Here is a 27960-nt window from a genome sequence, read left to right as displayed (position 1 = left end):
CCACAATGACCGTGGGTGGAAACTACTGTAAGCTAATAAGGCATCCTTATCTGTTGCCTTATGATGTACCCTAGTTTGTAGGACCCCCTTTCCTGGTTCGATGACTAAATCCATGAAGGGCAAGCTGGTTCAATCAATCAATCAATCAATCAACAGAATTTGTATAGCACGCTACTCACCCGTAAGGGTCTCAAGGCGCTGAGGGGGGTCGCTACTGCTCGAACAGCCAGGTCTTGAGTTGTTTCCTGAAGGAGAGATGGTCCAGGGTCAGCCGTAGGTGAGTGGGGAGGGAGTTCCATGTCTTGGCTGCCAGGTAGGAGAAGGATCTTCCTCCGACGGTGGATTTGCGGATTCGTGGGATGGAGGCGAGGGCGAGGCTGGCGGATCGGAGCTGGCGGGTGGGTGTGTAGAATGTGAGGCGGCTGTTGAGGTACTTCGGGCCCGTGTCGTGGAGAGCCTTGTGTGCGTGGGTGAGGAGTCTGAACGTGATCCTCTTGTTGACGGGGAGCCAGTGCAGGTCTTTCAGGTGGGCAGAGATGTGGCTGTGGCGAGGGATGTCCAGGATGAGTCGTGCTGAGGCGTTCTGAATGCGCTGGAGTCTTTTCTGGAGTTTGGCTGTGGTTCCAGCGTAGAGGGTGTTCCCGTAGTCCAGACGGCTGGTGACGAGGGCCTGGGTGACTGTCTTCCTGGTTTCGGTGGGGATCCATCGGAAGATCTTTCGGAGCATGCGCAGGGTGTTGAAGCAGGATGACAAGACGGCGTGGACTTGCTTGGTCATCGTGAGGGAGGAGTCCAGGATGAAGCCCAGGTTGCGTGCGTGGTCCGTTGGCTTGGGTGCGGTGCCCAGGGCAGGGGGCCACCTCGTTCTGGTCACGGTGGAAGTAAAATGTAACAAAGGGTTTCTCTGGTTTAGCCACTCAAGAAAAAGACCAACAGATGTACCATCGCCCCGCCAGATGACTAGGACGTCGTCGATATAACGACGCCACAGCCTGATGTTGGACCTCCATGAGCATGTTTTTTGTTGTTGTTTGTTTTAAAGGTTTTTATTCGTTTAGGCACAAAGTAGGGTTAACACATACATATCAGTATTCATCCTTGTTTGCAAACACATATGGATCAGGGATTAGCAAATTAATGTAACATATCTGGACATCTCTAATGCAAATCCATCCCCGCTACCCAGCCCCCCCACCCCGCCCCCTGCAACATAAGGCCTCATTACAAGGCAAAAGTATCTGTGTCAAGTTCTGGTGGTTCACAAATGTCCCCTCTGAACCTGTTCCACGCCCCCCAGACTTTTTCCCACTTTTGCGGGCATCTACGGTGTATAAAGACCGCCACCATTGCCTCGTCCATATCTTTACACCACTTGCGAAGCGTGGGTAACGTTCCCGATCCCCACAGCATAGCAATATTCCGCTTCACCATCATCATGCCAAGCATAGCCCAATCCTGTTCCTGATGGTTAAGGTCATTTGCTTCCCACACATTCAATAGACAGCGCCTCGGCTCCGGAAGGACCGAGATCTCCAGTGCTTGCGATACAGTGCGCATGATTTTAACTATGCGGGGGAAGTCCCAAATAGTGTGATAAAATGTACCCTCACCTCCACAGCTGCGCAGACAGTACTTATGCGTTGCTGCCCCTATTACGTGAAGAGTCGTCCTGGTGTAGTATGTGCGGTGTAGCACTTTGAGTTGGACCAATCAGAGCCTGGACGAGATCGCCGTTTCGCAGGGCGAGGATAGGGCCTCCTGCCACTCCGAATTATCAAAGTCACCGACCTCCCGGGACCAGGCCTGTCTCAGCTTGGATGTGGGGTCCGGTAAATTATTGACTAGTTTACGGTACGTTAGGGAGGTCGCCTTTTCTGTCATGTACTCTGTCAGGAGCCTATCTTCCAGTGGATTGGATTCCTGTAATGCGGTGCCCAGTGGTATGGCTGCTTGTAGCGCATGACGGATTTGTAAATACCGGAATTTCTCTGTTGTGCCATGCCACATTGTGTGTGAAGGTGTTGGAAGTCGATCACCGCTCCCTTTTTCCAAAGGTCTCCTACTACTGAGAGGCCAATATTGTCCCAGTTTTGGAAGCCTTTACTCCTGTGGAGGTTACCCAGCTGCTGGGAGTCCCACAGCGACGTCATCTGCGTGATTGACCCCGCACATTTCAATTGTATGTGCGCCTGATACCAAATGTGTATCGTGTGTTCAGTAGGGCCGAGCAGTCCCGGAGGTGTACGGCGCCGGTAGAGATTAGCTATCAGGCCTCTGTCTTCCAGATTTTGCCTGTCTGCCTGATACGCCGGATCATCCTGCGGGGTGTGTAGCCAACTATTTATTAATTTAGGTGTGCCGCCCAATAGTACAGCTGTAAGTTCCGAAGTGCTATTCCTCCATCGTACCAGCTACGTACGAGCTTGTCTTGCGCAATCTGCGCTGGTTTATTTCCCCACAGTAAACTGGCGACCACCGCTGCTATAGTCTTAAAATAGGTTTGTGGGACCAAGAACGGAGTGTTTTCAAGGACATAGAGGAAGCGCGGCAGTGCCATCATTTTATAGAGTGCTGCCCTTCCTAGCAGCGTTAGGGGAAGGTTACGCCACACCGCTACATCACGTTTGAAGCGGTCCAGCTGGGGCTTTAGATTTTTATCGTAGAACTCAGAAGGATCAGGTGTTGCATAAATACCCAGATACTTAAAAGCATCTGTAGTGACGCGCAGTGGGCAGTCCGCAGGTAGCCGCGGGGGCGGGCCAACCAGAACGTAGAGGACTGACTTGGACCAGTTTATTCTGTAGCCGGACACCCTGCTAAACTTATCACAAACATTCAGCAATTCCAAGATGGATTTTCTAGGTGAGGTGAGATATAAAAGTATGTCGTCGGCGTATAAGGATATGCGGTCTTCCCAGGCGTCAGTCCACTGAAGGCCTCTGATAGAGGGCTCCCATCTAAGCCATGCTGCGAGCGGTTCTAGTATCAGTGCGAACAACAGGGGGGACAATGGGCATCCCTGCCGTGTGCCTCGTGCCAGCAGGAAGTCCCTGGATATATGCCCATTGGCCGCTTCATGCGCCAATGGTTTGTTATAAAGTAAGCGGATCCAAGCACAGAACTTGGGTCCAAATCCCAAGTGTAGTAGCACAGCAAACAGAAATGGCCACTCCACCATGTCGAACGCCATGCTGGCGTCAAGGGAGAGGATAACCGCAGGCTCGCGAATAAAAGATCGGCGAGCCAGTACCGCGTGGAGTCGCCGTAAATTAAGAGCCGTACTATGGTGGGGCATAAATCCCGACTGGTCGGGACCTATCAGGGATGCAAGATGTGGAGTCAGCCGTAGCGCCAGCAGTTTGGCTAGTATCTTTGGTTCGGCGTTGATTAGGGAAATCGGATGGTAGGAGCCACATTCCGTGTGTGGTTTGCCCAGTTTGTGGATTGTCACAATTGTGGCCAATCGTTGGTCACTGGGTAGCTCGCCCACCTGGAGACTATCGTGGAACATGCCCAGTAGGAAGGGAGCAGTTACCTGAGCGATACGTTTATACAGTTCGACCGGGAAGACGTTGGGGCCCACAGCCTTACCGGATGCCAGGGAGCCTATGGCCATCTCCACTTCCTCAAGCGTGAGGTCAGCCTCCAGTAGCAACGCCGCCTCCGGCGTAAGACGTGGCATGGCGAGATCCTTTATATAACCGTGTGCTTCCTCAACTGTGAACGCAGTACAGGAGGCATATACCGTCTCGAAATGGTCAGCCAGTGTGTCTACTATATCCCCAGGGGCCGTCAGTAGGGAGCCATCAGCAGCACGTAGTTGTGCAATAACTCTCCCTGCCCTCTCCTTCTTATCCAGCCAAGCTAGCATTTTCCCGGGCTTATCTCCCAATTCGTACACCCTGTGTCCCGTGGCCTGGAGTCGATCTAGGACTGCCTCCTTTTGGTATGCCACATACTCCGCCTGTTTAAGCCGCACTCGCTGTGCAGTGAGAGGGGTCGGGCCGGCTGCATGTAGAGCCGTTTCTTCCATCAAGTCCGCTTCTGCTTGATCGAGTTCAGCCCGCTTGTGCCGTTTATGGCCAGTAATTAACGCTATAGCTTGACCACAAAGCACCACTTTGTAGGCTTCCCAAAGGGTACTAGGGGAATCTACAGATCTTACGTTTTCTTGGAAGAAATTTGTAGTGGTACCTAAGATACCCTTCGAGACCTCCGACACTTGTAAATAACTAGGGTGGATGGGGAACACCCGGCGTCGGAGCCAATGTTCCCTCTAATTTTTTTCCTCTGTGTGCGGCAGTGTGAGGTCTCCGTGCGCTCCAGCCACGGCAATGTGCGCCAAGAACCCGCCGCGTGTGTGGGTGCAGCAACAGGGGTTCTGACACTGGGGTTCCTGCTGGATTGTGCAGATAAATAACCTAAGTATTGGAAGTGAGGAGGCCTGTTTGATGGGGCAGGCAGGGCTGGACTGAAAAAGTATATGTAGGAGAAAATGAGATGGCGCATTGAAAGCTTTCCCAATCTGATATTTGGAGGGTAGCAATGGTGCATTTTAGTTTGTCCTTTAGTATAATAGCTATGCCGCCCGCCTACCCTTCCTATGCGATCTTGTCTGAGTATTTGAAACCCAGAGGGAAGGGCCATCAAAATATCCAGAACGGAACTATCGTTAAGCCAACATTCCATAATAAACAAAACATCAAAATCTCCCTCTTCCAACAGAAGCGGTATTTCTATTTTATGTTTTGGAAGGGAACGACTATTAATTAGACTTAACTTCCAGATTTTGGCTTCCGGTTGTAAAGGTCGATTCAATGTAGTCTGCCTACTGCCCTTTTAGCTCACAGTTACACTGTGCACATACCTTAATTCCCTCATCTGAATTGCATAACCCAGAGTACTTAAGAAGCGAGTGCAGGAATGTACAACCCACAGATATCTGCAGCAGGTGCATAAACCTGACAGGCTGTCTCACTGGGACCAGAAGCATAACTTTCAGATTAGATGTCTTTCTAGTGGGTGCATTCACCAACCAAGCAATGTAAGTGGCGTAGTAGCGTGACCCCTGCATTTCAACAGAGAGTTCTGCCGCAGAGTTCAACCCACTGAGCCATCTAACTGGGATTTAAATATAGAACCTGATAAATCACAGGCAACTGGAGGCAGTTCACAGGTCAAGTTCAGGGCCCTTATAGGTAGTGCTTTCGTGAGCTAATGGCCCTATGAATCACAGAGGGGAGAGGGAGAAATTATTTTGTTCCATCGTCCCTCCCTCCCTCGTCCCCCCACTCCAAAATCTGGAAGGGATATATAAACTGCGTCCCCCACACTTCCTATGCTCATGGTTGGCTCAGTATCAGCATCCTGGGTGCAGGGAAGGTGGGTTCCATGCCCCATTGTGCTCTGGCCAACTCTCACCCAGCAACAGCCACGAGGGCCGCAATGAACACACATAATGGGGGTGACCTTGGATGCCACCCCGAGGACAAGTAACATTGGGAAGGTGTGCCCCCTCCCCACTGATGCCCCTTTTATGTGCACTCATCCTGCAGCTTCGGCACCTCGTGATCAGGGCCCTTGCAGCGCACAAGGGCCAGTTAGGAATTTAAATACTTACAGCAAGTCACAGCGCCAGCAATGCACAGGCTCCATGGCAGGTCCACTAATAGGACTACGTTGAACCGGTAATCAGTACGCTGCCACCATTCACCAGGCGGTTGAAGTTGAGCTGGGGATCTGGAAGATCTTCAGGCCCATGAACAGGTTGGACAGGTCCCTATGTGTGAAAGCCACCATGGCAAGTCTCTTGTGTGTTAAGAAGGTGATGAAGTCCTGGTACAGGCCATGGGTTACCAGCAGGCCCAGGAAGGCAGGCCGCCATCTTGTCATGCAGGCATCCCATTGCCCTAGCTCACATGTGGCAGCAACAGAGGCCCTCTGGCCAGGTTACCTCTCCTCTGTAGCGATGCATGGAGCTTACCAGCACGCTGCCGATGGCTGTGCATGGACACAGTGCATTGGAGCCCTCTCCATCTCCAGAGAGCAGACACAGGAAGCACAGGGTGAAAAGTGGGCCACACTGGGGGCCCTCAACAAGCTCCGCTTAGCAGCACAAGACGTGACGTTTAGGTATCACATTTTAAGGACATATACATTTTGCAACAAAATAGCATTGTGGTGTGGGTAGTTGACTTTCTATTAAAACACAAAGTATGACAATAAGCATCTGATTATTCGATTCTTTTTCTTCAAGTTTCCTTTGGATTTTGCACGGTGATTTTAAATAGATGGTTTGGACAGGTTACATTCTAAAATGATTATTGTGTTACAAAGGTCCCCTTCTGTCAGCAGGTTCTGCTATGCCATAAAGTGTACCTAGATATCAGTGGGTTAAACAAAACATGACTACCCGAGGAAGAAATCCATGAAGTCAGAAGGGCCAGTGGAAAGTGAGGTGTGGTATTAAAGTTCTCCTTCTGGTAGCCGAATTCTGTACCGCAGACGCAATTGCAACCTTGGAATGTTGCAAGCCACTGTACTTGGCTGTGCAAGATCAAGATGACTACGGCGAGGAAGGGAAACATAAAATACCCAAACTCTGCTCCTAGCATCCCCGGGACATCTCTGCAACATTTCCTAAGACAGTGCCTGTAAAAAAGGCCGCTGGATCAGGAACCGGATGACACCATCACATAATGGCCTTCTCTCTACCATGGACTCCTTTACCACGTCTTTGACTTGACTATTAGACTGTGGTTAATTTTACTGAAAGATAACTGTTTGAAAGTTATTTCTTTCTTTGTTTGACAGCAAGGCAAACTTTATGCCGGTAACTCATTAGGGGATAGAGAGTTTGCCTTTGAGCAATAGAACGGCGTGCTGTACATGTTGATATTCGATGTAACGTGTTTCTTTTTGTTTTATATTTGCAAGTGTTTTTGCGTCATCTCATATACATGTTTTAGAGAGAAGACCCAGGGGCTACAGAAACCAGTGAACAAAACAGACAAAGCCTCCCTAACAACATGCAAAGGGATGTAAATGGCCTGTTAAATACCTGTGAAAAACCCGGGTGTTAAGATTACAGCCCAGCCCACAGTAGCTCAAGCAACAGCAGCCCAGGCTGAGTACAGGACGGAAGGAGGAGGGGTGTGGGTGTGGGCGTGGGTGGGGGTAAAGCCCTTTTAGTCCTATTGGTGTTACACACCTGCTCAATTACAGGGACCTGGAGGCAGGTCACAGGTCAATAGCAGGGCCATGCTAGGTAGCGCTCTCGTGCGCTAATGGCCCTGCGATTTACAGAAGGGAGAGGATACATTATTTTGTCCCCCGTGTCCCTCCCACTCCAAAATCTGGGGGGATATATCCCCCGCATCCCCCACACTTCCTACGCCCATGGGTCCTGGCGCTGTTCCAGGGGTTGTATTGCTCCGCTATAGATGGAGGTGCTAATTTCAATGGCTTCGGAAAGAAAGCACACTATAGTCTTCAACTAAACATTGACGATCATGGCAGTCGACATTTTATCTCTAAGAACTATTGCACGAGAAAACGGCCTTGCAGCGCTCCAATTCCCGCCGCAACTTGTTTTTGCAAATCCGTTTGAGAGAGTCCTGTGAACAGCTCGACGCTGAGGTCCAGGAAAATAATGCATGTCGGAGCTCTGCAGATGCTGTGGGCTGTGATGCCCTGTGAGAGCCCTGCAGGTGTGCCAGTGCATGAGGTATAGGGGGCACTGCAAGAGACACTCGAGGCGCTTTGCGCTTGCTGCATTTCTTCTCTTAATGGAGCACAGCTGCGGGGTGATTGTGGGCCATTGTGGAAATATTTATGTTAATTGCAGTGCATTACGGTGCTGCAGTTAACAAATATTTCCACAATAGCCCACAATCACCTGGCAGCCGTGCTCCATTAAGGAGCAAATACAGCAAGTGCAGGAGCTACAACACCCATGAAATTGTCATTTTTCGTGCCGCTCGCGTTATAATAACGGCGGCGCGAATGATCTCCTGTGTTGTGGGTGCGCGCTCCACAGCCAGCCCTGCGCGCTCGGAGAAACAAATATGCACGCGCGCACTGGCGCGCACGTTGCTGGGAACACAGGTCGGAGCATTGAAAGGCGTGTATAAGTGAGTAATATTGGCGAATGATCAGATATACCCCTGGGACGGATATCCACCTTATCTATTCCGTCCAGTCCGTCCGCTGTTACCAGAAAGTAATCTATGCGTGTGAGGCAGTCGTGGACTGCAGAGTGTTATGTGTATTGTCTGGTAGTGGGGTGCTTATATGCCCATGCGTCTGCAAGCCCTAAGGCGTCAATGAGTCCCATCATACGACGGTTGTGCGGTGTCGACAGCTTTATGGGGTGTCTATCCAGCGCACCATCTACGAGGTCATTGAAGTCGCCCCCTAACACCATAACCCCTACCGGCAGTGCAAGTAGGAACATCGTAAGCGCTGAATGCGCTGCGGCATGCAAGGACGGGGGGATGTACACTGAGATAAAATTGAAGACCGTCCCCTCCCATTGACAAGTAGCGGCTGCGAAGCGGCCCTGGTCATCAATCCGAGTCTGATGTAGTACAAGTGAGAAGTTCTTTTTGATTAAGACACCCACCCCCCTGGACCCAGAGGTGAATTCTGCATGGGCCACCATCCTGTAGCCCCATCTGTCCATGGCCTTGCAAGTAAATCCCGTCAGGTGTGTTTCCTGCAGAAGGGCGACTGCCGGTGCGCAGCGTATTAAATATTGCAGCACCAAGCATCTTTTCACTTTATCCCCCAGTCCCCGTACATTCCAGGTCAAGATAGTCAATGGGGTCCCCGAGGTCGTCTGGGTCATAGTATGGTTAGTGTCCTGTGTAGGGTGTGCAGACATGGATTGCAAAAACAAAGCGTACCACCTCTCATCAGTATCCAAGCATCTCGACGCGGATGACACGCCGCTATCAATGCAGTCATACAAGTCCCGAAGAACCACACGAGCCAAACAAAGACAAAAAAACAGACAGCGATGCTAACAATTTTCCTTGCAAGCTTATAAGTCAGTCGCCGTCCTCCCCTACCAGTGGTGCCTCTAAACATTGCAAACAAAGCAAAAGAACTAAGAACTTTACCTACCCCAAACCCCCCCGCCCTCCATGCTTAGCGGTTCCAGAACTGCCCGCCACCCCAACCTAGCAGAGTGCTTTTCCCCTACCAAACCCAAGGTACCTGCTTGTCAGGAGCAAGAGGTCCAGTGGAGGCCCCAGCCCTTCTCACCCTCCAGAGTCCGAGTTAGTCCGCCACCTTAGCAGTCCAGCCGTGTTTTGTCTGTATGAGTGTACTGGTTATCGGTGGTCTTGGAAGTGCTGTCGGCGTCGTTCTGCTGCTCATTCCGCCTCTTGGCTCGGCGTTTGCTCTACTACCAGGTGTCCTGCATCTCTTGGTCCCGGGTCATCCTCCTCTTCACACCGGCGGTGTTGTCTGTTCCCACGATGAGTTTTCTCCACCGGCCGCCATCCCTCGAGCCAGTCGTGGGCCGCTTCCGGCGTATCAAAGAACCACGTTCGGTCATCAGCCACCACACGAAGCTTTGCGGGAAACAGCATGGAGTAGGGTATCTCCTGCGCTCTCAGAAGTTTTTTGACATCCAGGAAACTTCTCCTGCGTCTCGAGACCGCCGCCGTGTAGTCAGGGAAAAAGGTGACAGTGGAATTTTGCAAGCGAATGGGGGGAGAGACCCTCGCGGCCTGCAGGATCGCGTCCCTGTCCCTGTAGTTGAATAATTTAGCAAGGACTGGTCTCAGGGGCGCCCCCGGTTTTGGTCTGCCGCCCGGTACCCTGTGTGCTCGCTCCACTGAAAAGAAGTTGGAGAGTCCTTTGGGTTGTAGCCTTGTTTGTATCAGTTCCTCCACGTACAAATCCATTGCTTGCTTGCCTTCTGATTCCAGAATACCAATTATACACACGTTGTTGCGTCTTGCGCGCCCTTCCTGGTCGTCAAGCTTCTCAGTAAGCAGCCTGTTTTCTTTTTGGAGTTGTGAGACAGAAATTTGCAAGTCTGACGTATCCGTTACCAGCGACTTTGCGACTATCTCCTTCACCCTGTCCGCCATTTTGTGGAGATCTGCCCGCAGGAGCGAGACGTCGGTGGAAATGGTGCCCACTGTAGCTTGGACGCTTGAAAGCGCTTTCATAATATCTTCCAGAGTTATTTTCTTCGCCTCACCACCGTCCTTGTGTTTACCTGTAGATGTGCGTCCGTCCGACTGTGGTATGGAGCTTTTTTCAAAGGCAAATTTGTCTAGTTTGGCTTGCGCAGAGTTGTTTCTGGGACCCCTGCCGGCCATGCTGCTTATGATTTGAAGCGGATTACTCCCAGCTTAACGTGAGTCAGTCTCTTGGTCGTGTGACGCGTGATGGAGGATAAAGGTTCACCTGTTAGCGTGTCTTTTGGCCAAGGCACTGCGTGCCTCGAGTTATAGGCCTTCTTTTCCCTTGTGGGTCCTACAGGTAAAGAGAAAGAGGGTCCCCAGTCCCATGCAAGTCTGCGCCACAATTACCAGCCCCGCGTTGCACCACTATTTTATGTATGGTGTCGTTTCTACTGTGGTAAGGTGAACTGTGTCACTGACCCTCCGCGGGTACACAAGACAGGTCCCCAGCCGTTGCTGGAAAGGTATAGTGAGGCACTGGGCACTGTAGTGGCGGGCCGCGCCTAGGGAGCAAGCAATGTTCTCCACGAAACAGTCCAGCAATAGGTAGGTCGTCACACCAACCTCAGGGTTTTGCAGCGCAGGCACCGGGGCTCCCTTTAGGGACAGATAGCAAATGGTGACGTCGTGGCTGGGCTCCAGTGGGTGGGAGCGGCAGCAGAGATTGCGCTAGTGCGTACAATAGCCGCTGGTGCACATGCAGCGTTCAGGGCCTGTGGCAGACGATCCCCGGTGGCAGCTCGCAATTACACCCTCACCGGTGCACTCGTATGAGTCTCAGGCGCCAACAGGCACATGTTGGCACCTCTTCACTCGGCGATCGGCGCCAAAGGCTCTCCCAGCATGGGTAGCGCGACCGCCCCGCGGGACCCGACCGGCGGTAACGGTGTTGTATCACTGCGGTCAAGGATCTCCGCTGCTGGCGTTTAAGCACACTCACACTCACCCACACTCACCGCTGCCTCTTCATATGAAGGTCCACCTCAGGGTCTCGCCGCATAGGTTGCACGACGAGGGTTCACCGCCGCAGGGCTTCCGGTCGGTTCAGATCACAGGTCGGCCCCGTCACAAACTTTAGTACCAGGCTTTTTTCCTCGCGGGCAGGCCGCTCCGCAGCCCTCGTTGGTTCAGACACTTCCCGGTGACGGAAGAACTTCAGGTTTTCACCTGATAGAATCGCCAGGTAGCGGACTTCTATGCCAGCCTCTGGAGGTCAGAAAAGTAACGGATAAGTACTCGGATGAGTTGAAGGGCCGTGTTATCCACGGAGCTCTTCAACTAGACCGCCATCTTGTTCGGCTGCTAGCCACGCCCCTCCATGGGCATGTTTCATGATAGATGACACTGTGTTTAAATGCACCCACGTATAGTCCTGCCAGACTGGGTGCAAAGACACTACCCATGGAGGTTCCATGGGTCTGTAGGTAGAGCTGGTTCTCGTATTCGAAAAAGCTCCGGGTTAGTGCTATCTCAGTTAGATGAAGAATGAGTGCACGGGGTGTCTGGTAAGGCCAGTCTTCCAGGAACAAGATATCCTCCAGCACCCGCAGGGTTTCCCTCTGCGGGATGATGCCATATCTTTGTAGTTATATTGCTTTCCTGTTCTCTCCCTCTCACGCAATGCAGCAACTTTGGGTGCTGCACTGCTTTGTGTAAAATATTTGATAATTTGGGCCCTAGTCTCTTTTCTCTCATTCACTCTAACTCACATTCTCTCACTTGCTCATTCTCACTCATATTCACTCCCACTCACTGTTACTCACACACAAACATACTCATACTCACTGACTCTCATGCTCACTTATTTACATACACTTGCTAAATCTGGGCCCTGGTACAACTGCACTTGTTGCACCATTGATAGCTACACCCATGATTCACTTCCACTCGCTCTCACAACGTCCAATCAATAACACATTGTAAAACACTCATACTCCTTCACTCACTCCGCCCTAACTCACTTTCACTTATTCATGCACACTCCCAAGCTCTGATTTACTTTCACTCTCATTGACACTCTCAAACACACATACTTCCATTCAGTCCCATTCACTCTCAATCACTCACAAACACACTCACAAATGCATAGAGAAATACAATTTTTGTTTCCCTTAGCTGGCTACTTTGCTGGCAACCTGGAGGCTCCATAGCAGCAGCAAAGCAGAAATCTGGTGCTGGGCATTGGAACCAGCAACCATGATTCCAAATGAGGAGCCAAATTGAGCAGCAAGGGCAGGATTGAAAAGGGGAACCCCATCTCAATACCCTTCTCAGCTTCTTGATAGGCTGGGCCACTGGAATTATGCATCAGGGGAGAGCCAAATTATGCAGCCAGAAAAGCCAAATTATGCAGCATAATGCAGCATATTTTATGATAGTATGATTTGATTATTTTGACATTTTTACATTTGTTTACACCTTCTGAGCATAGGTTGCACCTCTTTGGTACCAATTTAACACCTAAATGTAGCAATAAACAGCAGAAAGGTGAACAGTCAACCTTTGCGAAGGGACTTCCGCTACGCAACACATGTCTTTGGGTTTTTAGTAACTTTTGAACCGTTTTGAGCTAGAAACAAAATCTATTTTTGTTAAAATCTGGAGATTATGTGGCAAAGCCATAATTATGCAAAAAACTGGACTGGAAGCACAGGCCTATAAAAAGCTGGGATAGAACTGGGGATCCTGTCCCTACTGCTCTTTGTAGCTTTTCATTGGTTTTAGGGATGCACTGATGTGTGCCCTGACAGCCCCATTTTAGCAGATATACTATGCTGCCTGAGGCATGTCAGTATGTCTGCTCCATAAAATGGATTTTGCCAGTATTAGGGGATCATAGATGAACTATGCCCCTCAGACATCTCTCCGTCCACCTCACATGCGGTCATGCATGCCTCTTGGTCAATTTAGTTTGGCGGACAGACATATATTAGACTGAATGATACCATGGATAGACAGTACCTGCCCTTCTACCACAAAAGCTTTCTGCCACAGCAGCATGTTTTTCCCCAGATTGCTCTGCCCTTGTGCGTTCTACCTCTTGATCATCCTTACCATCTCTGCAAGTGACAATTGGTGGTTGGAAAGCCTTATGCCAAAGGAAAAACAGTGCCTGCCTTAAATCCATTCACATCTCAAAGGATCCAAACCGGTAAGTGTAGTCCAGTGGGCTACACACCTACTTCAGAGACATGACTCCCCTATTTTCAGGGCCCACCTGTTTTAAAGCTCAAACTTGGTGCTCAGAGACAAGAGTTCAAAATCCTATGTTTTTTCTTTAATTTTTCTTTTCTGCTCAGGCCTACTCTTTCCTTCCCATGCGCTGCAGTGCAGTTTAATTTCTATTGCATTGCCCATTGGTAGCCACCTGAACCTCAGCACTGTTCATTCTGCCCTATGTCACTCTCTCCACATGTTGCTACCTTCTCACCTGTTCCCTTTCACTTGGCAGCTCTTTTTTAGAATTGTAAAAGGTAGTCTGGGAACTTCAAACATAAACCCTTCACATACTGAAGGAGTTTTGTGTTTTATATATTCACTTCCCTGGAGTGGTTGAACCAGGTAAACCCCAAACTGAGTGGATGGAGGAGTAAAGCATAAAGCTTGTGAGGGCAGGTCAGCTTCAATGGTGTAATATAAATAAGGGTGGGCGAGCAGGCGTAGTGCCTCTATGCGTATTTCCACTGAGTTTGAAAAAAACTGTTGAAATACGCTACTTTCCCTCCCCCCTCCCAAATTAATAAAAAAATTAAAAAGAAAGCTCTTACCTGTGTGACTGCCTCCTCCTATGCCTGGCCGCTCTCCTTCCTGCTCCTCGCCGTCCTTGCAGTCCTCCTTCTCCTGTGAAAAAACACTAAGTTGTGCGTCGTGCACGTACGCCTGCAGAATGGTAGCCCCACTAACACTATTTAGTTAGTCCCCCCCTGGAGTTTGGATCTAGTTGCGCCCCTGCATTATCGAATGACGGAGTTACTGAATACCAAGTCTGTCTAATCTTGATTCTGTAGTAGGGGATCTCTATGTATAGTCATAATCTAGTGAATAGTTCCGCCCATGTGCGTGGACCCCGGAGCAATCAAAAATAATCTCTTACAGTGTCGAAAAATGCAGACCTGCACAGACACTTAAGAGAGAATTAAAGACAGATAATGCAGCCTATAACACAGGCTACACTGTCCAGTACTTCAACTAGAAATTCCACCAAAAAAATCCACAAAACAGCAAAGCCAGTACAGATTTCCCTTGCTTCAGCAGCAAAAACCCTCTGGAATGATAGAGAGGAGGATCTGGACAGACAAGCCCCATAGGCTGCCATTATGTGGCTCAGAACAGGATACTGTGCCTTTAAGAGAACTTTCCAGAACTTCACAGTATCCCAGAATGCACTGCAGGTCCCTTTTACTTTCAGTTCTTTTTTCCGGCTCCTGCAAGCAGGACCCTGGAGCATTGAGCTCTCCCTTTTCAAGGGTTTATTGGTGATTATTCACTAGTAATTTCGTTTTGAGTGCTTCTAAAGTACCTTAGTGCTGTTCTTCTTGGGTTTTTGCTCCTTTTTATGTCAAATATGCCTGCATTATTTGACAAATGCCCGGAGTGCTCCAGGAAGAAGGCCAAATCGGATTCCCATGAGGTGTGCATCCTCTGCCTTCCCTCTTCCCATGTTCCTGAGGAGTGTGAGATCTGCCAGGGTTTCTCTGGCCGGACCCTGAAGCAAAGAAAGAAGATCAGGCTTCAGGGACTCGAGGAAAGAAGGCTACAGACACAAGGTGGGTCTGGAGGGGCTCCTTCTACCCATGCTGAGGCCTCTGGGGGGCTCCCCAGGGGCAGGAAGACCAGCAAACGTGCCCACTCTCCGTCTAGGTCTATTGCAGAGACCACGACGTCGAGAGGAATGACTGCGGTCTGTTCCCCGTCCCCCCAGGGCTCTGGGTCGAAGCGCCGTCTGCGCTCGACGTCGAGGGATGTGCACAGACCGCCTTCGAAGTCTCCAGTGATGATTTCGTCATCGTCCTGAGTGATCGACGTCGAAGGGACCGGCGTCGGCGCTCGCCGTCGAAGCGACACCGCTGTTCGCCGTCGGCGAGGAGGAGGACATCGTCGTCGAGGGGATCCTCGTCGTCGAGGAGTGATCCGACGTCGAGGAAGAGGTCGCCGTCGAGGCGGAAGAGGTCGCGGTCGAGGTCGACGTCGAGGCAGAAGAAGTCGCCGTCGAGGCGCAAGAGGTCGCCGTCGAGGCGCAAGAGATCGTCGTCGAGACACGAGAAGTCGACGTCGAGGCGTACGAAGTCAACGTCGAGGCATGGGCGACGGTCGATGTCGAGACATGGACGACGGTCGACGTCGAGGAAGAGACGCTCGACGTCGAGGGGCCGACGCTCGCCGTCTGGTCACCGTTCTTCGACGTCGAAGAGGCCTGATGCCATGGGAGGCTCACCAACGTCCCAGGCTGGTGGTGGATCACCGGGCTCGGTGTATTCCGAGGTGTATACGCCTTCGCAAGTTACGCCTCCACCTCCGTTGCCGAGGGGTCTCCCTCCGAGGGCTCCTACCCCTCCTCCTTTGCCTCCGCTTCCGCAACCTGTACCTCGACCTCCGGTGCCAGAGAGGCCGCCCCCGGTTCCTCCGAGGTCGGCTTCCTTACCCAGGTTTCCGACCCCTCCCAAAGGGACTCCTAAGCCGCAGGCCCCGGTCAGACCTAAGACGTCCGCTCCGGTGGAACCGGCGGATCGTCCGAGTCCTAGGAAGTCGAGATCACGCTCCGGACGGAGAGGAAGATCTAGGAGTCGGCGCAGATCCTCCACTAGATCTAGGCGTCGCCATAGGAGGCGAGGATCCAGGTCCCGCACGGACTCTTCCAGGACCCGTTCCTATTCGCCAACCTTGTCAGATTCCCCGGGGACAAGGGTGTCTCCGGTGGACGACATTAGCACGTTCCAGGAGGTTCTCCTGAGGGGGGCTACGAAGTTGGGCATCACGGTGATGGCTCCTACACCTACGACGTCCGTGATATTCGATACACTTCACAAGAAGCATCTGTCTCGCCCTCTACTGCCATTGGTGCCAGGGCTGGTCGAACCTGCGGAGGAGCTGTTTCTTACGCCTGCGGTGGTGAAGGCCGCTCCCTCCCGACTTCTGAAGAAGTATAGAGCAAAGGATTTGGACCCAGCCTTCCTGCGGATGGACCCAGTGCCCGATTCAGTTATAGTGACGGCGGCCAGGAAGTTACACTCTACCTCCCCGTCCTCCACCGTGCCGCCTGATAAGGAAAGCCGATGGATTGATTCGGCTGGTCGGAAGGCTTGTGGAACTTCTTCCACGACCATGAAAGCCTCCAGCGACTCAGCTTTGCTGGGGCGGTACAGCCGTGCCCTGTGGGACTCCCTGGAACAGTTGACGGACCTTCTGCCACGTGACAAGAAGGAGGACTTCCTAGAAATACTTAAGGAAGGGATGCTGGTTTCAAACCAGTATGAACAACAAAGAGTTGGCTCTACACAGTTAGGCTGAGCACCTATAATCAAAAACAAAAGACCGTGCCTAAACTGATACTTGATTTAAACCACAATTTTAACTCTATAAGGTAGAAAAACTTATTTCAGCCCGAGATGTTGCTAGTCAATAGCAATTTATTCATTTAATTTAAAGTGATTTTTTACAAAGATTTTTTCGTTTTATATACATGTACTACACCATTATTCCTTATACAAATACTCATTCAACTGGTCAGACATATCACACTCATTCAATATCAGACATCCATATATACACAAAAATGAAAAGTTGCCAGGAAAGAAACTTAGTGATGGGGAAAAGGAAACAAAAAAAGGGGCATACAAAGGTTGCTCAGAAGATAAACATTTGTGATATACCAAACATATATATATACAAACTTAGAAATTAATCTCAATCAACTTGATTGATAGAACACACTGTATATACATAAATTAAGGCATCCAAGTTATCAATTTAAGAATTTGGTGGGAGCAACACTTTGTACAGAGGCCTACGCGTTTCGAGTCCCGAGTGGTATCTAGTGGGGGGACTCTCGTCAGGGCCGAAGGTAATATCCTACTGGTCTGCAAGGCCACTTGAAAGGTGTAGAAAAGTGTCTGATGTAGACGCGCAGGTGGTAGCTTTCAGTCTTGGGGTTCACACTCGCTTAATCTGAGCGGGCCCCCAGAGTTCAGCGGCGGGTTTAATGGCCACTGTCAAGGTCAGAAGAGGATGGACGGTGTCCGAGGGGGTGGCCTGCTGGGAGGCTGCACCCGGGCTCAGTAGATGTGCCACACGAACGTTTTTAGAGGGAATTCTTTTACTTCTTTAGAAGACTCCTGCAGGGAGGCTGCACCCGGGCTCAGTAGATGTGCCAAACGAACGTTATTGGATTGAATTATTTTACTTCTTTGTGGGACTCCTCATAGCAGGACTTCAATCTTCCTTTGAAGTCCTGCTATGAGGAGTCCCACAAAGAAGTAAAAGAATTCAATCCAATAACGTTCGTTTGGCACATCTACTGAGCCCGGGTGCAGCCTCCCTGCAGGAGTCTTCTAAAGAAGTAAAAGAATTCCCTCTAAAAACGTTTGTGTGGCACATCTACTGAGCCCGGGTGCAGCCTCCCAGCAGGCCACCCCCTCGGGCACCGTCCATCCTCTTCTGACCTTGACAGTGGCCATTAAACCCGCCGCTGAACTCTGGGGGCCCGCTCAGATTAAGCGAGTGTGAACCCCAAGACTGAAAGCTACCACCTGCGCGTCTACATCAGACACTTTTCTACACCTTTCAAGTGGCCTTGCAGACCAGTAGGATATTACCTTCGGCCCCGACGAGAGTCCCCCCACTAGATACCACTCGGGACTCGAAACGCGTAGGCCTCTGTACAAAGTGTTGCTCCCACCAAATTCTTAAATTGATAACTTGGATGCCTTAATTTATGTATATACAGTGTGTTCTATCAATCAAGTTGATTGAGATTAATTTCTAAGTGTGTATATATATATGTTTGGTATATCACAAATGTTTATCTTCTGAGCAACCTTTGTATGCCCCTTTTTTTGTTTCCTTTTCCCCATCACTAAGTTTCTTTCCTGGCAACTTTTCATTTTTGTGTATATATGGATGTCTGATATTGAATGAGTGTGATATGTCTGACCAGTTGAATGAGTATTTGTATAAGGAATAATGGTGTAGTACATGTATATAAAACGAAAAAATCTTTGTAAAAAATCACTTTAAATTAAATGAATAAATTGCTATTGACTAGCAACATCTCGGGCTGAAATAAGTTTTTCTACCTTATAGAGTTAAAATTGTGGTTTAAATGAAGTATCAGTTTAGGCACGGTCTTTTGTTTTTGGTTTCAAACCAGGTCATCAGCGCGGCTGCGGATATTTTGCTGTTGGCAGCCCATGGTTACTGTCACGGGATCAACCAGCGCCGCCATGCTTGGCTCAGGCTCACGTCACTCAAGCCGGAGGCCCAGCAGCGGGTGGCCAATCTGCCTTTTCCAGAGAGACACTGTTCGGAAAACACGCCGATGATGAGATGGCCCGCATGAATGCGGAGGCGGAGACCCTAACGGCTGTGGGCTTGGAGAAGCCCAAAGAAAAGAAGTCCTACCGCCCGTTCCAGAGACGGTTCGGTGCACAGGGAAAAGGACGAGGACAGTCTTCGGGACAACAGCAGCAACAACAGCAGCAGTTCCGGCGACCCTTCCAAAAGCGCCAGAAGGGTAGAGGTGGACAACAGTCCTCTACCGCTAACAAAGGCCCGGCCGGGTCTCGACCCTGAGCGGTTACTTCCCCTTCATCCGTTACCCGCTCCGGTGGGAGGAAGCGTTCAATTTTTTCTGGCAGAGTGGAGAAAAATTACTCAGGACAAGTGGGTGCTGAATATTGTTTGCAATGGATACAGTCTTCGGTTCATCAGCCCTCCTCCATCGATTCCCCCGGTCAGCTCGCAGTATCAACTGCACGAGCTCCAGGCGGAGGCCGATATCCTGTTAAGGAAAAGGGCGATAGAAGATGTACCTCTGTCTCAAAGAGGAAGAGGTCTGTACTCCCGGTTCTTTCTGGTCCGCAAGAAGGACAAGAACGAGTTCAGGCCCATTCTGGACTTGCGACAGGCGAACAAATGGATTCGCAGAGAGAAGTTTCGTATGCTGTCGTTGCATCAGATTTATCCTCAGTTGCAACAGGGAGACTGGCTATGTGCAAAAGATTTACAGGATGCGTACTTCCATGTGCCCATTGCACACAAACACAGGAAGTTCCTGCGATTTCAAGTCGGCACCAATCACTATCAGTACACAGTACTTCCGTTCGGGCTGAAGTCTGCGCCCAGGACTTTCTCGAAGTGCATGGCAGTGGTAGCAGCACACCTGAGGAAGAACAAGGTGTTTTTCTACCCGTACCTGGACGATTGGTTGATCAAGGCCTCCACCTTCTCGGAAGCTCAAGCGCACTTCCAGAAGACGTGCGTTCTCTTGAACAACCTGGGGTTGCACATCAACATGTCCAAGTCTGTCCCGACTCCGGTCCAGTGCATTCAGTACTTGGGGGCCACCATCGATACGAGGTCAGCAAGCGTGTCTCCTTCGGAGGAGCGACGATTATCGCTTCGTCGGAAGGCTCAGGCTCTTATGACCACTCCATCTACAACAGTGAGGACGGTGTCTTCTCTACTGGGATCGATGGCCTCTTGTATCTTCCTCACGCCACATGCGCGGCTGCACATGAGACCGCTGCAGGAGTGCTTGGAGGATCAGTGGGACCAGAGGAGAGGATCTTGGGACGACAAGATACGACTGTCTCTGCATGCTCTTCAGTCTCTGAAGTGGTGGTGTTCAGCGGAGAATCTCCTCAGAGGGGTTCCCTTCCACAAGGACATTCCCACTCAGACTATCGTGACGGATGCTTCTCTCCAGGGATGGGGGGCGCACTCCGGAGACTTACAGATTCAAGGGACGTGGTCCCCGACGGAGTCCACGTACCACATCAATTTCCTTGAACTCAGAGCTGTTCACTTGGCACTGAAGTCCTTTCACCCGTCCTTCCAGACCAACTCTCTGCTTGTACAGACGGACAATACGACCACGATGTATTACCTCAACAAGCAGGGGGGGTCGAGATCACGCACCCTGTCGCAGGAGGCGCAGGCGATCTAGCACTGGCTTCTGGCCCGAGGACTGACGATAACGGCCACCCATCTGCCAGGTGTGCAGAATGTTCAGACAGACACACTGAGCAGACTGATTCAGGAAAACCACGAATGGGTCATAAACGACGAAGTACTAGGAGAAGTCTTCGCAAGGTGGGCGACTCCAGACGTAGATCTGTTCGCCACCGCAGAAAACAGCAAATGCCGAGACTTCGCATCCAGGTACTACCATCCGGGGACGCTGGGGAATGCGTTATGGATCAACTGGTCGAACAGCTTTCTGTACGCTTTTCCACCCATTCCCCTGATTCCGACGGTTCTCATCAAGCTGTCCCAGTCCAGGGCGCGGATGATACTGATTGCCCCGGAATGGCCCAGACAGTGGTGGTTCACGGACCTGCTTCACCGGTCTCTCCTTCCTCACATGAAGCTGCCGTGCAGGCCGGACCTTCTCACGAAGTTCGGGGGGCAGATGTTGCACCCCAACCTCTCGTCTTTGAGTTTGGCGGCATGGCTCCTGAGATAGTGCAATATGGCCATCTTAATCTCCCAGAAGATTGCATGGACATACTGAAGGAGGCTAAGCGACCTTCCACTAGGACTTCTTATGCTTACAAGTGGAAGAGGTTTTGTATCTGGTGCAAGTCCAAGAACTATGACCCGACGTCATGTAAGGAAGATGTCATCCTTCCATACCTTCTACATCTGGCGCAGTCTGGCCTTAATGTCCATTCCATTAAGGTCCATCTGGCTGCATTAACTGCCTACAGGAAATGCCCTTCACAGACTTCCTTCTTTCAGATCCCTGTGATCAAAGACTTTTTGGAAGGCTTGAAGAAAGTGTTTCCTCCTGTCAGGCTTCCTTCGCCTTCATGGGAACTGAATGTGGTGCTGTCCAGGTTGATGAAGGAGCCTTTTGAACCTATTCATAAGGCTTCGTTGCAGCACCTGTCCTGGAAGGCGGCGTTCCTCGTGGCCATTACATCGGCCCGCAGGGTGAGTGAAATTCAGGCGTTGTGTTGCCAAGAACCTTATACTGTATTTCATGCTGCTACGGTTGTTATGCGTACTCACCCTAAGTTTCTTCCCAAGGTTATTTCTGATTTTCATGTCAACCAGACTATAACTTTGCCTACATTTTTTCAGAATCCTTCATCTCCAGCGGAAAGGTCGTTACATTCCCTGGATGTTCGGAGGGTGTTAAAATTTTATCTGGATAAAACCAAAGATATTCGTAGGTCGGACCAATTGTTTATCAATTGTGGATCCGTCAGGACAGGTCTTGCTACCTCTAAGCAGTCCATCTCTAGGTGGATTGTGTCCTGCATACAATTGTGTTACCAAAAAGCTAATAAGACCTTAGGGGGTAAACCTAAGGCTCATTCCACCAGGGGCAAAGCTGCCACGACTGCTTTGCTCCGTAATGTTCCAATTGCAGAAATCTGCAAGGCAGCCACTTGGAAGTCGGTTCATACCTTTGCTAAGCATTACTGCCTGGACACTGATGCCAGAGCAGACGCTCAGGTTGGGCAGGCTTCGCTGCGAAATCTGTTCGCACAATAGTGGTGTTATTTCTTGTTTCTCCACCGCCGCTTTGGTGTGGGGATGGGCTTGCCATTCTATTCACTAGATTATGACTATACACAGAGATCCCCTACTACAGAAGGAGTTGTTTCTGTCCTGTAACTCCAGTTCTGTAGTAGGGGTATCTCTGTTATAGTCATAAGCGCCCGCCCTCCTCCCCGGTGGAGAGAGATATTCATGTAAGGAATGCTACAGGTCTGGCATGTTACGCCTTCAAAAAGAACTGAAAGTAAAAGGGACCTGCAGTGCATTCTGGGATACTGTGAAGTTCTGGAAAGTTCTCTTAAAGGCACAGTATCCTGTTCTGAGCCACATAATGGCAGCCTATGGGGCTTGTCTGTCCAGATCCTCCTCTCTATCATTCCAGAGGGTTTTTGCTGCTGAAGCAAGGGAAATCTGTACAGGCTTTGCTGTTTTGTGGATTTTTTTGGTGGAATTTCTAGTTGAAGTACTGGACAGTGTAGCCTGTGTTATAGGCTGCATTATCTGTCTTTAATTCTCTCTTAAGTGTCTGTGCAGGTCTGCATTTTTCGACACTGTAAGAGATTATTTTTGATTGCTCCAGGATCCACGCACATGGGCGGGACTATTCACTAGATTATGACTATAACAGAGATACTCCTACTACAGAACTGGAGTTACAGGACAGAAACTACTCCTTCCACTTCACGTATATTTCTTCTACTAACCTTCATTCTTTGCCCTTTTATCACACTCTTACCAGTTACTTTTTCATTCCTACTTTCCAATTTGCCACAGTTTTCTGTCTTTCTCTTCCTCCTCCTTTTTCCCTTTTCTGCCTTTTTATCTCTTGTTTGTTCAGGGACAAAGTCTAATGAGGCATATGTACCTGGCCCCCAAAATGAATGCTGCTTAAATTAAGATTCAAGAGTGTGTGTGCGTGTGTGTGTGTGTGGGGGCGGGTATACTTTCACTGAAAAAACAACAGTTAAAGTGACGATATAGTTAGAGGTTGGACTGTGACACGAACTAATGTTTTTAAAAAAACAGTTTTGAATCAACAACTGTAAGACCACACATCAGCACAAGCTGATGTGTTAATGAATGATTCTTATTTTGAAAGTAGGTAGCAACTTGTCCTGAGTCGGAAAGACTGCTGCCTTATTGTATAGGTGGAATTACATTTGTAATGACAAACTTAAGTGTTTGAGTGGTATGGACAGAAGGATTATTAGGAGCACTGCTACTTTCCACCTGCCTCTAACTTATATCTTAATTAGGTTAGAAACTTAGCACAACTGAATTGGTGAACCTCTGAATTTCAGAGAGTCTGCAGGCTTTTGGTAGCCAGCCGCGCTAGCCTTTCCCCTGCGGAGGGGAGGACAAGGGGAGTGGGTTACCCCAAAAACCAATAAGGACAATCTTTGTACGTACAGTTTAAGGTCACACAGGCAGACATGGAAATAGCCAATTGGCAAACAAATTAGAAGCTTTCCGTCTTGTCATCACATATAGTGGCCCTTCCTCTTTTTGGGTGTATTGCTTGGTATGTATTCAGTTTAGGCTACAAACTATGCTCTTCCACTGGGGTTTGCTTCTCTTCTCACTCCACTAAATTCCTGTGGTCTGGCTTTCAGGCTGTAGGCTGTTATTCTTCCGCCGGGGTTGGCTCTGCTCCACAATAAAACAATGGCTGGACTTAAATGATTAAAACAGTGAACAAATGATGCACCTGGCATATTAGTGCAGGCATTTTATTCATTACAGGACACTGCTGGATATTGCCAAGTCTAAAATGACAAATGAGTTGAGATAAAATTGCATTGGCATGGCTCCCACCTCAGCAACAGAAGAAATGCCTGCCCGGACACCATTTGCTGCAGGCGCAGCATTTCGGCCATGGGGGATTGGAAGCAGCAGTACGGTCCCTCCTTCGAAGCACAACAAATGCCTGTCAGGTGCAAACTGAGGAACCTGCAGAGGTGGTGGTATCCCTAAAGACCCCTCGCCCTCCACCCCACAACAGAGCAATTGCCTGCATGGAGCCCAAGCCTGACCAGTATACCTTGGTTATAATTGGTGCAACAGTAGGCCCCCACTCACAACACTAGAAAAGCCTACTGGGACCCCAAATTCCTACAGGTGCACACTTGGCCCCTAGTGGTGTTGGGAAACCCCCAGCCTAGCACTATGAGGGACCATCAGTTGAGGGTGTCTCTCACCCCATCCCACCACAGCAACAGATGAAGCAGAGCACACTTACTTACTATAACCAGGGTAGCACAAAGCAAGCGCATCAGGGCAGGACTTTAACAAGCCTAGGGAGACGCGACCATCCTCCCCTGTGACATGCACAAAAAGTACCAAATGTAAGGTGTGGCAGTGGTGCTGGAAAGGGCTGTGAGTTTCTTACTGTCCATCTGCTTCCTGATACTTCAGCTGTGGACGTAGAGCCGTTGTTGCTTCCCTGTGACGCCAGGAAAGGGTTGGATGTGTAAGGTCAATGCACTGTATTGACTTAATTGTATTTACAGTGATCACAGCTTCTTCAAAAATCTTTTTGTGTGAAAACCTTTAGGTAGAAAGTCAGAGGAAAACTAGTTGAATCTTTCAGAATAGAGTAGTGAATTAGGACCATTGGCGAAAAAGAGCATTGCACGTGAATAATTCCATCATCATCCTTATTTAAGTGCAAAATGTGCCTTTTACAATGTGAAAAACGTGTTTCTGGGTGATGTATTATAAGAAAAACTTAACATTGGTCACATTAAAAGCTTAATATAATTTTGAGTAGTCAAACATGACGCCTGTCCTTTAAATGTAGTTTGTGGGACCACTTTTTGGAGTTAGTTGCTCCCCGTTGTAAAACTCAGTTGACCGCGTGTCAGCGTTGGGGGCTTTGCTCTTCAGTCACAAGGACATTATAACTACAAAGATAAAATACTGATGGACTCCGACTGGAAAACTTTCCCTTTGAAGAAGATTTTAGTTGCCTCCTTCTCAGTGACTAGAATACGTGTTTTAACGCCGAATTCACATGAAAATAAAACAAAAATTTAAACTGTTAACCAGCTGGAAAGCTCAAGGTCATTTTTCATTTGAACCTGGCTAATATGGGTCTAAAGCAGGCCAAAGCTAAGAGTAACAAATTCCCAACACCTTTGTTAAAAGTTGCGAACAGACCTGCTAATTATAAACTGGCTTAAATGCATCAGTAATTCAGTCATAAAGTATCCACAAATGAGCATTAGCACTTGAGCAGTGCCATGAATCAAACAAGCGACCCCCTGCTTTCCCTATGACGACATATAGCCTCCTGTACATAAACATCGAGGACCTCACCCCAATAAAATGTGGTCCCACAGTCTTCAAATTGAAAAGCTTTAAAAAGATTTCAATTTAAAAAACAGTTTTCACTCTTTTCTACACAAACAGCATGCTTTGAATGCATTTTTATGTATCAAGTGTTAAAAGGTTTACTACAAATCATCCCTGAACACTTTTTTCACATAGTAAAAAACACACATGTTGCACTAAAATAAGGCTGATGCTCAAAATAACCATGTGTAATGCTGTGTTAAGTTTTTTTCTCTAGTGAACATAATGCAGTTCTCTAAAGATTGAACCTGGTTTCTCTCTCTGTTTTTATAACCAAAATAAAGTTTCACATAAAAGATGTTTTGAAAAAGGTATGAGTAATATAATTGCAATTAAATTGATATTGTGCTTTGAAATTATACGTCTGTAATATTCAAACAAGGTGCAATTTAGAAAAATGGTTGGCTGGGGTATTTTAACCATTTATAATATTATCTTTAGTAATGAAGGCACAATTACTGTGGTTTTTGGTTTCAACCGAGCTTCTTAATCTTCCTTTTGATGAGTTGTTACAGGTTTAAATCAGTTAAAACTAAAAGGTGAAATACCTAAGCAATGTCCATGGTTGTCTTTGAATGTTGATTCCACATGATAGAGCTGGTGTTAGTCATATTACTACTTACCTTATGGTGTTATTAATTTTCACTGCAAACCTTTTTGTTGGTTTTCTTCTTTACCAAATATGGGTGTTTTGCAGATTATAGTATTTCTGTTGCTTTTGTGCCCGAAACTACTGCTCGTGGTGTTTGCAGCATAACTGTATATTTATAATCAGGGTAAAAATGTGCAGTCATCCAATGACTGAATTTTTTTCCTGTTCTCATATATCTTTAAATGATGGTGTAAATGTGATATTTTTTCAAGAGTTAACATGCCTTAGGTGTGTATTGTAACACATCAATAATCTTTATCATTTTTCTTTACGTGGTTGATTGAGGCCAGGTTTTTCTGAGTCGATTGGCTTCCTGGAATAACCTTTGATTGTCCATTGCCATGTTAGCTTATTCTGCTTCCTGGTCTTACATGTTGATTCATCTCATATATTCTGCCTCCAGACACACGTGATGCCCAAGCATCTTTTTATGCTACCTGTCTCCCAAGTTGTAAATCCATCTCTGCGTTTCTTACTTCTGTTCTTATTTTCTCCCACTGTACTGTAGTATAGTGTTTAGTTCTGTTGAAATACGTAAATTTACCTCTGGATGAATTTTGCTTATGAGCCTCATACTGCTTTTTCCCCCCCTTCCTTCTACTGTATTTTGTTTGATGTGAATGTTGAGTTGTTTGTAAAGTGCCCAAATACCGCTGGCTAAAGGGACTCTATATAAGATTTGTTAAATAAAATCAGTTGTGAAAATGTCTAGGTAAGTGGGGAATTCAGCAAACTAATGCAACTTCTATACTTGTTGGAAACAACAGAAAGTTGATAACACATATAATAATGTATCTTCTGCTTGCAGCATCAAAGAGCAGTAGTTTTCTAACAGTTTAGACTAAAATAGTGACCTCATAATTCAAGATTTTTTTGGGGGTTGCATCCCTGTGCTCTTTGCTGAAATCCTTACCTGTTAATTGTAGTAGTAGGCACCATCACGTGCCAGATAAAGCACCAATGTTGTATGCCCTCTATGCATTCTCATGTTATGCTTCCCTTTTCTCACTTCAGTTTATCTTATGCTTTGCTGGGACACTCTGATAATTGCTTCTGTAACTAAAGTTGCCCACCATGTTTTGATCATATACTTGCAGGTTCTGCTCCATACTATTGTAGCACTCTACACATACAGCCGTTGGTTCCAGATAGTAAAATGAAGCTGACGATGAATGGAATAGAGGCGATCGGTCCTATCTCTTTGTCAATTGGCGATACAGTTATAGAAGTGGAAGTTTCATCTGCTGATGGCAAGAAATCTCAGGTGTTGTGGCAAAAAATATATAATGTCTCTTTTTATCTTCACTCTGTTCATATCTTTATATCCACTGGCATTTGTCACATCAGGCTTCTACTTCTGCGTTACTTCATTTATGAAGGAAAATTGAATTTTTAATATATGAGGTTGGATTTATATAACCACAAATACAAAACAACCTGTTTCAGAACCTGTCAAAGAAATGAAAAGAAACTACCTATGGAAGAAGGAGCTTAAGCAGTGATTCTTGAAAAATATAGCCGAAAAACATATATGTTTGTTTGGACCCAAATAGAGAATGAGAACTTTGTGGAGAAAAGTTATTATAGACATAGGAAAAAAACAATTAAGAATCCTAGTTATTTCTTTGAACATATAATGGTCAGTAAGTTCAAGGGAACACTTGTCTTCGAGTACCTCTTGGTTTATAGCATACTACATGTTTATCATAATTCGTAAATCTGTGAGCTTGGCTAATGCAAATCCAGTGGGAAAAGCAGAAGGTGTCACTGTGGTCTTTCTAGCATCTCTTTCACTGTGCAGGCTAGGGAACCCCAAACTAAATAAATAGGGAGACTCGCATTTACGCCATTACTCTATTCCAAGTGATATTTTAAATTGCATGTAGAATACTGACTATTAATGCCTGGTGTTCTTAAGAAGAAAGCCCCATGAGAACTAATGGAAACAAAAATGCTGAACATTAAGACTAAAGGTAAATGAAGGAGTTACTTACTGCGACTTTAATTTCAGTAATAGTCATGACTTAG

General features: G+C 48.2%; 1 protein-coding gene across 4 annotated transcripts in view; it reads left to right on the top strand.

Annotated features, from left to right (window-relative positions):
* The window catches only part of LOC144761836 (uncharacterized), a 538733-nt gene that overhangs the window by 141906 nt on the left and 368867 nt on the right, over positions 1 to 27960 (top strand). For all 4 annotated transcript variants that reach the window (XM_078647062.1, XM_078647060.1, XM_078647063.1 and 1 more), the window contains one exon: positions 27030 to 27196. In XM_078647062.1, the coding sequence (XP_078503188.1) occupies positions 27030 to 27196 (167 nt within the window). The remainder of the gene's footprint in view (positions 1 to 27029; positions 27197 to 27960) is intronic.

This window comes from Lissotriton helveticus, chromosome 6, assembly GCF_964261635.1.
Source record: "Lissotriton helveticus chromosome 6, aLisHel1.1, whole genome shotgun sequence".
Classification (NCBI taxonomy): Eukaryota; Metazoa; Chordata; class Amphibia; order Caudata; family Salamandridae; genus Lissotriton; species Lissotriton helveticus.
Note: the sequence above shows the minus strand (reverse complement) of the source record. Positions and strands in the feature narration are given on the sequence as shown.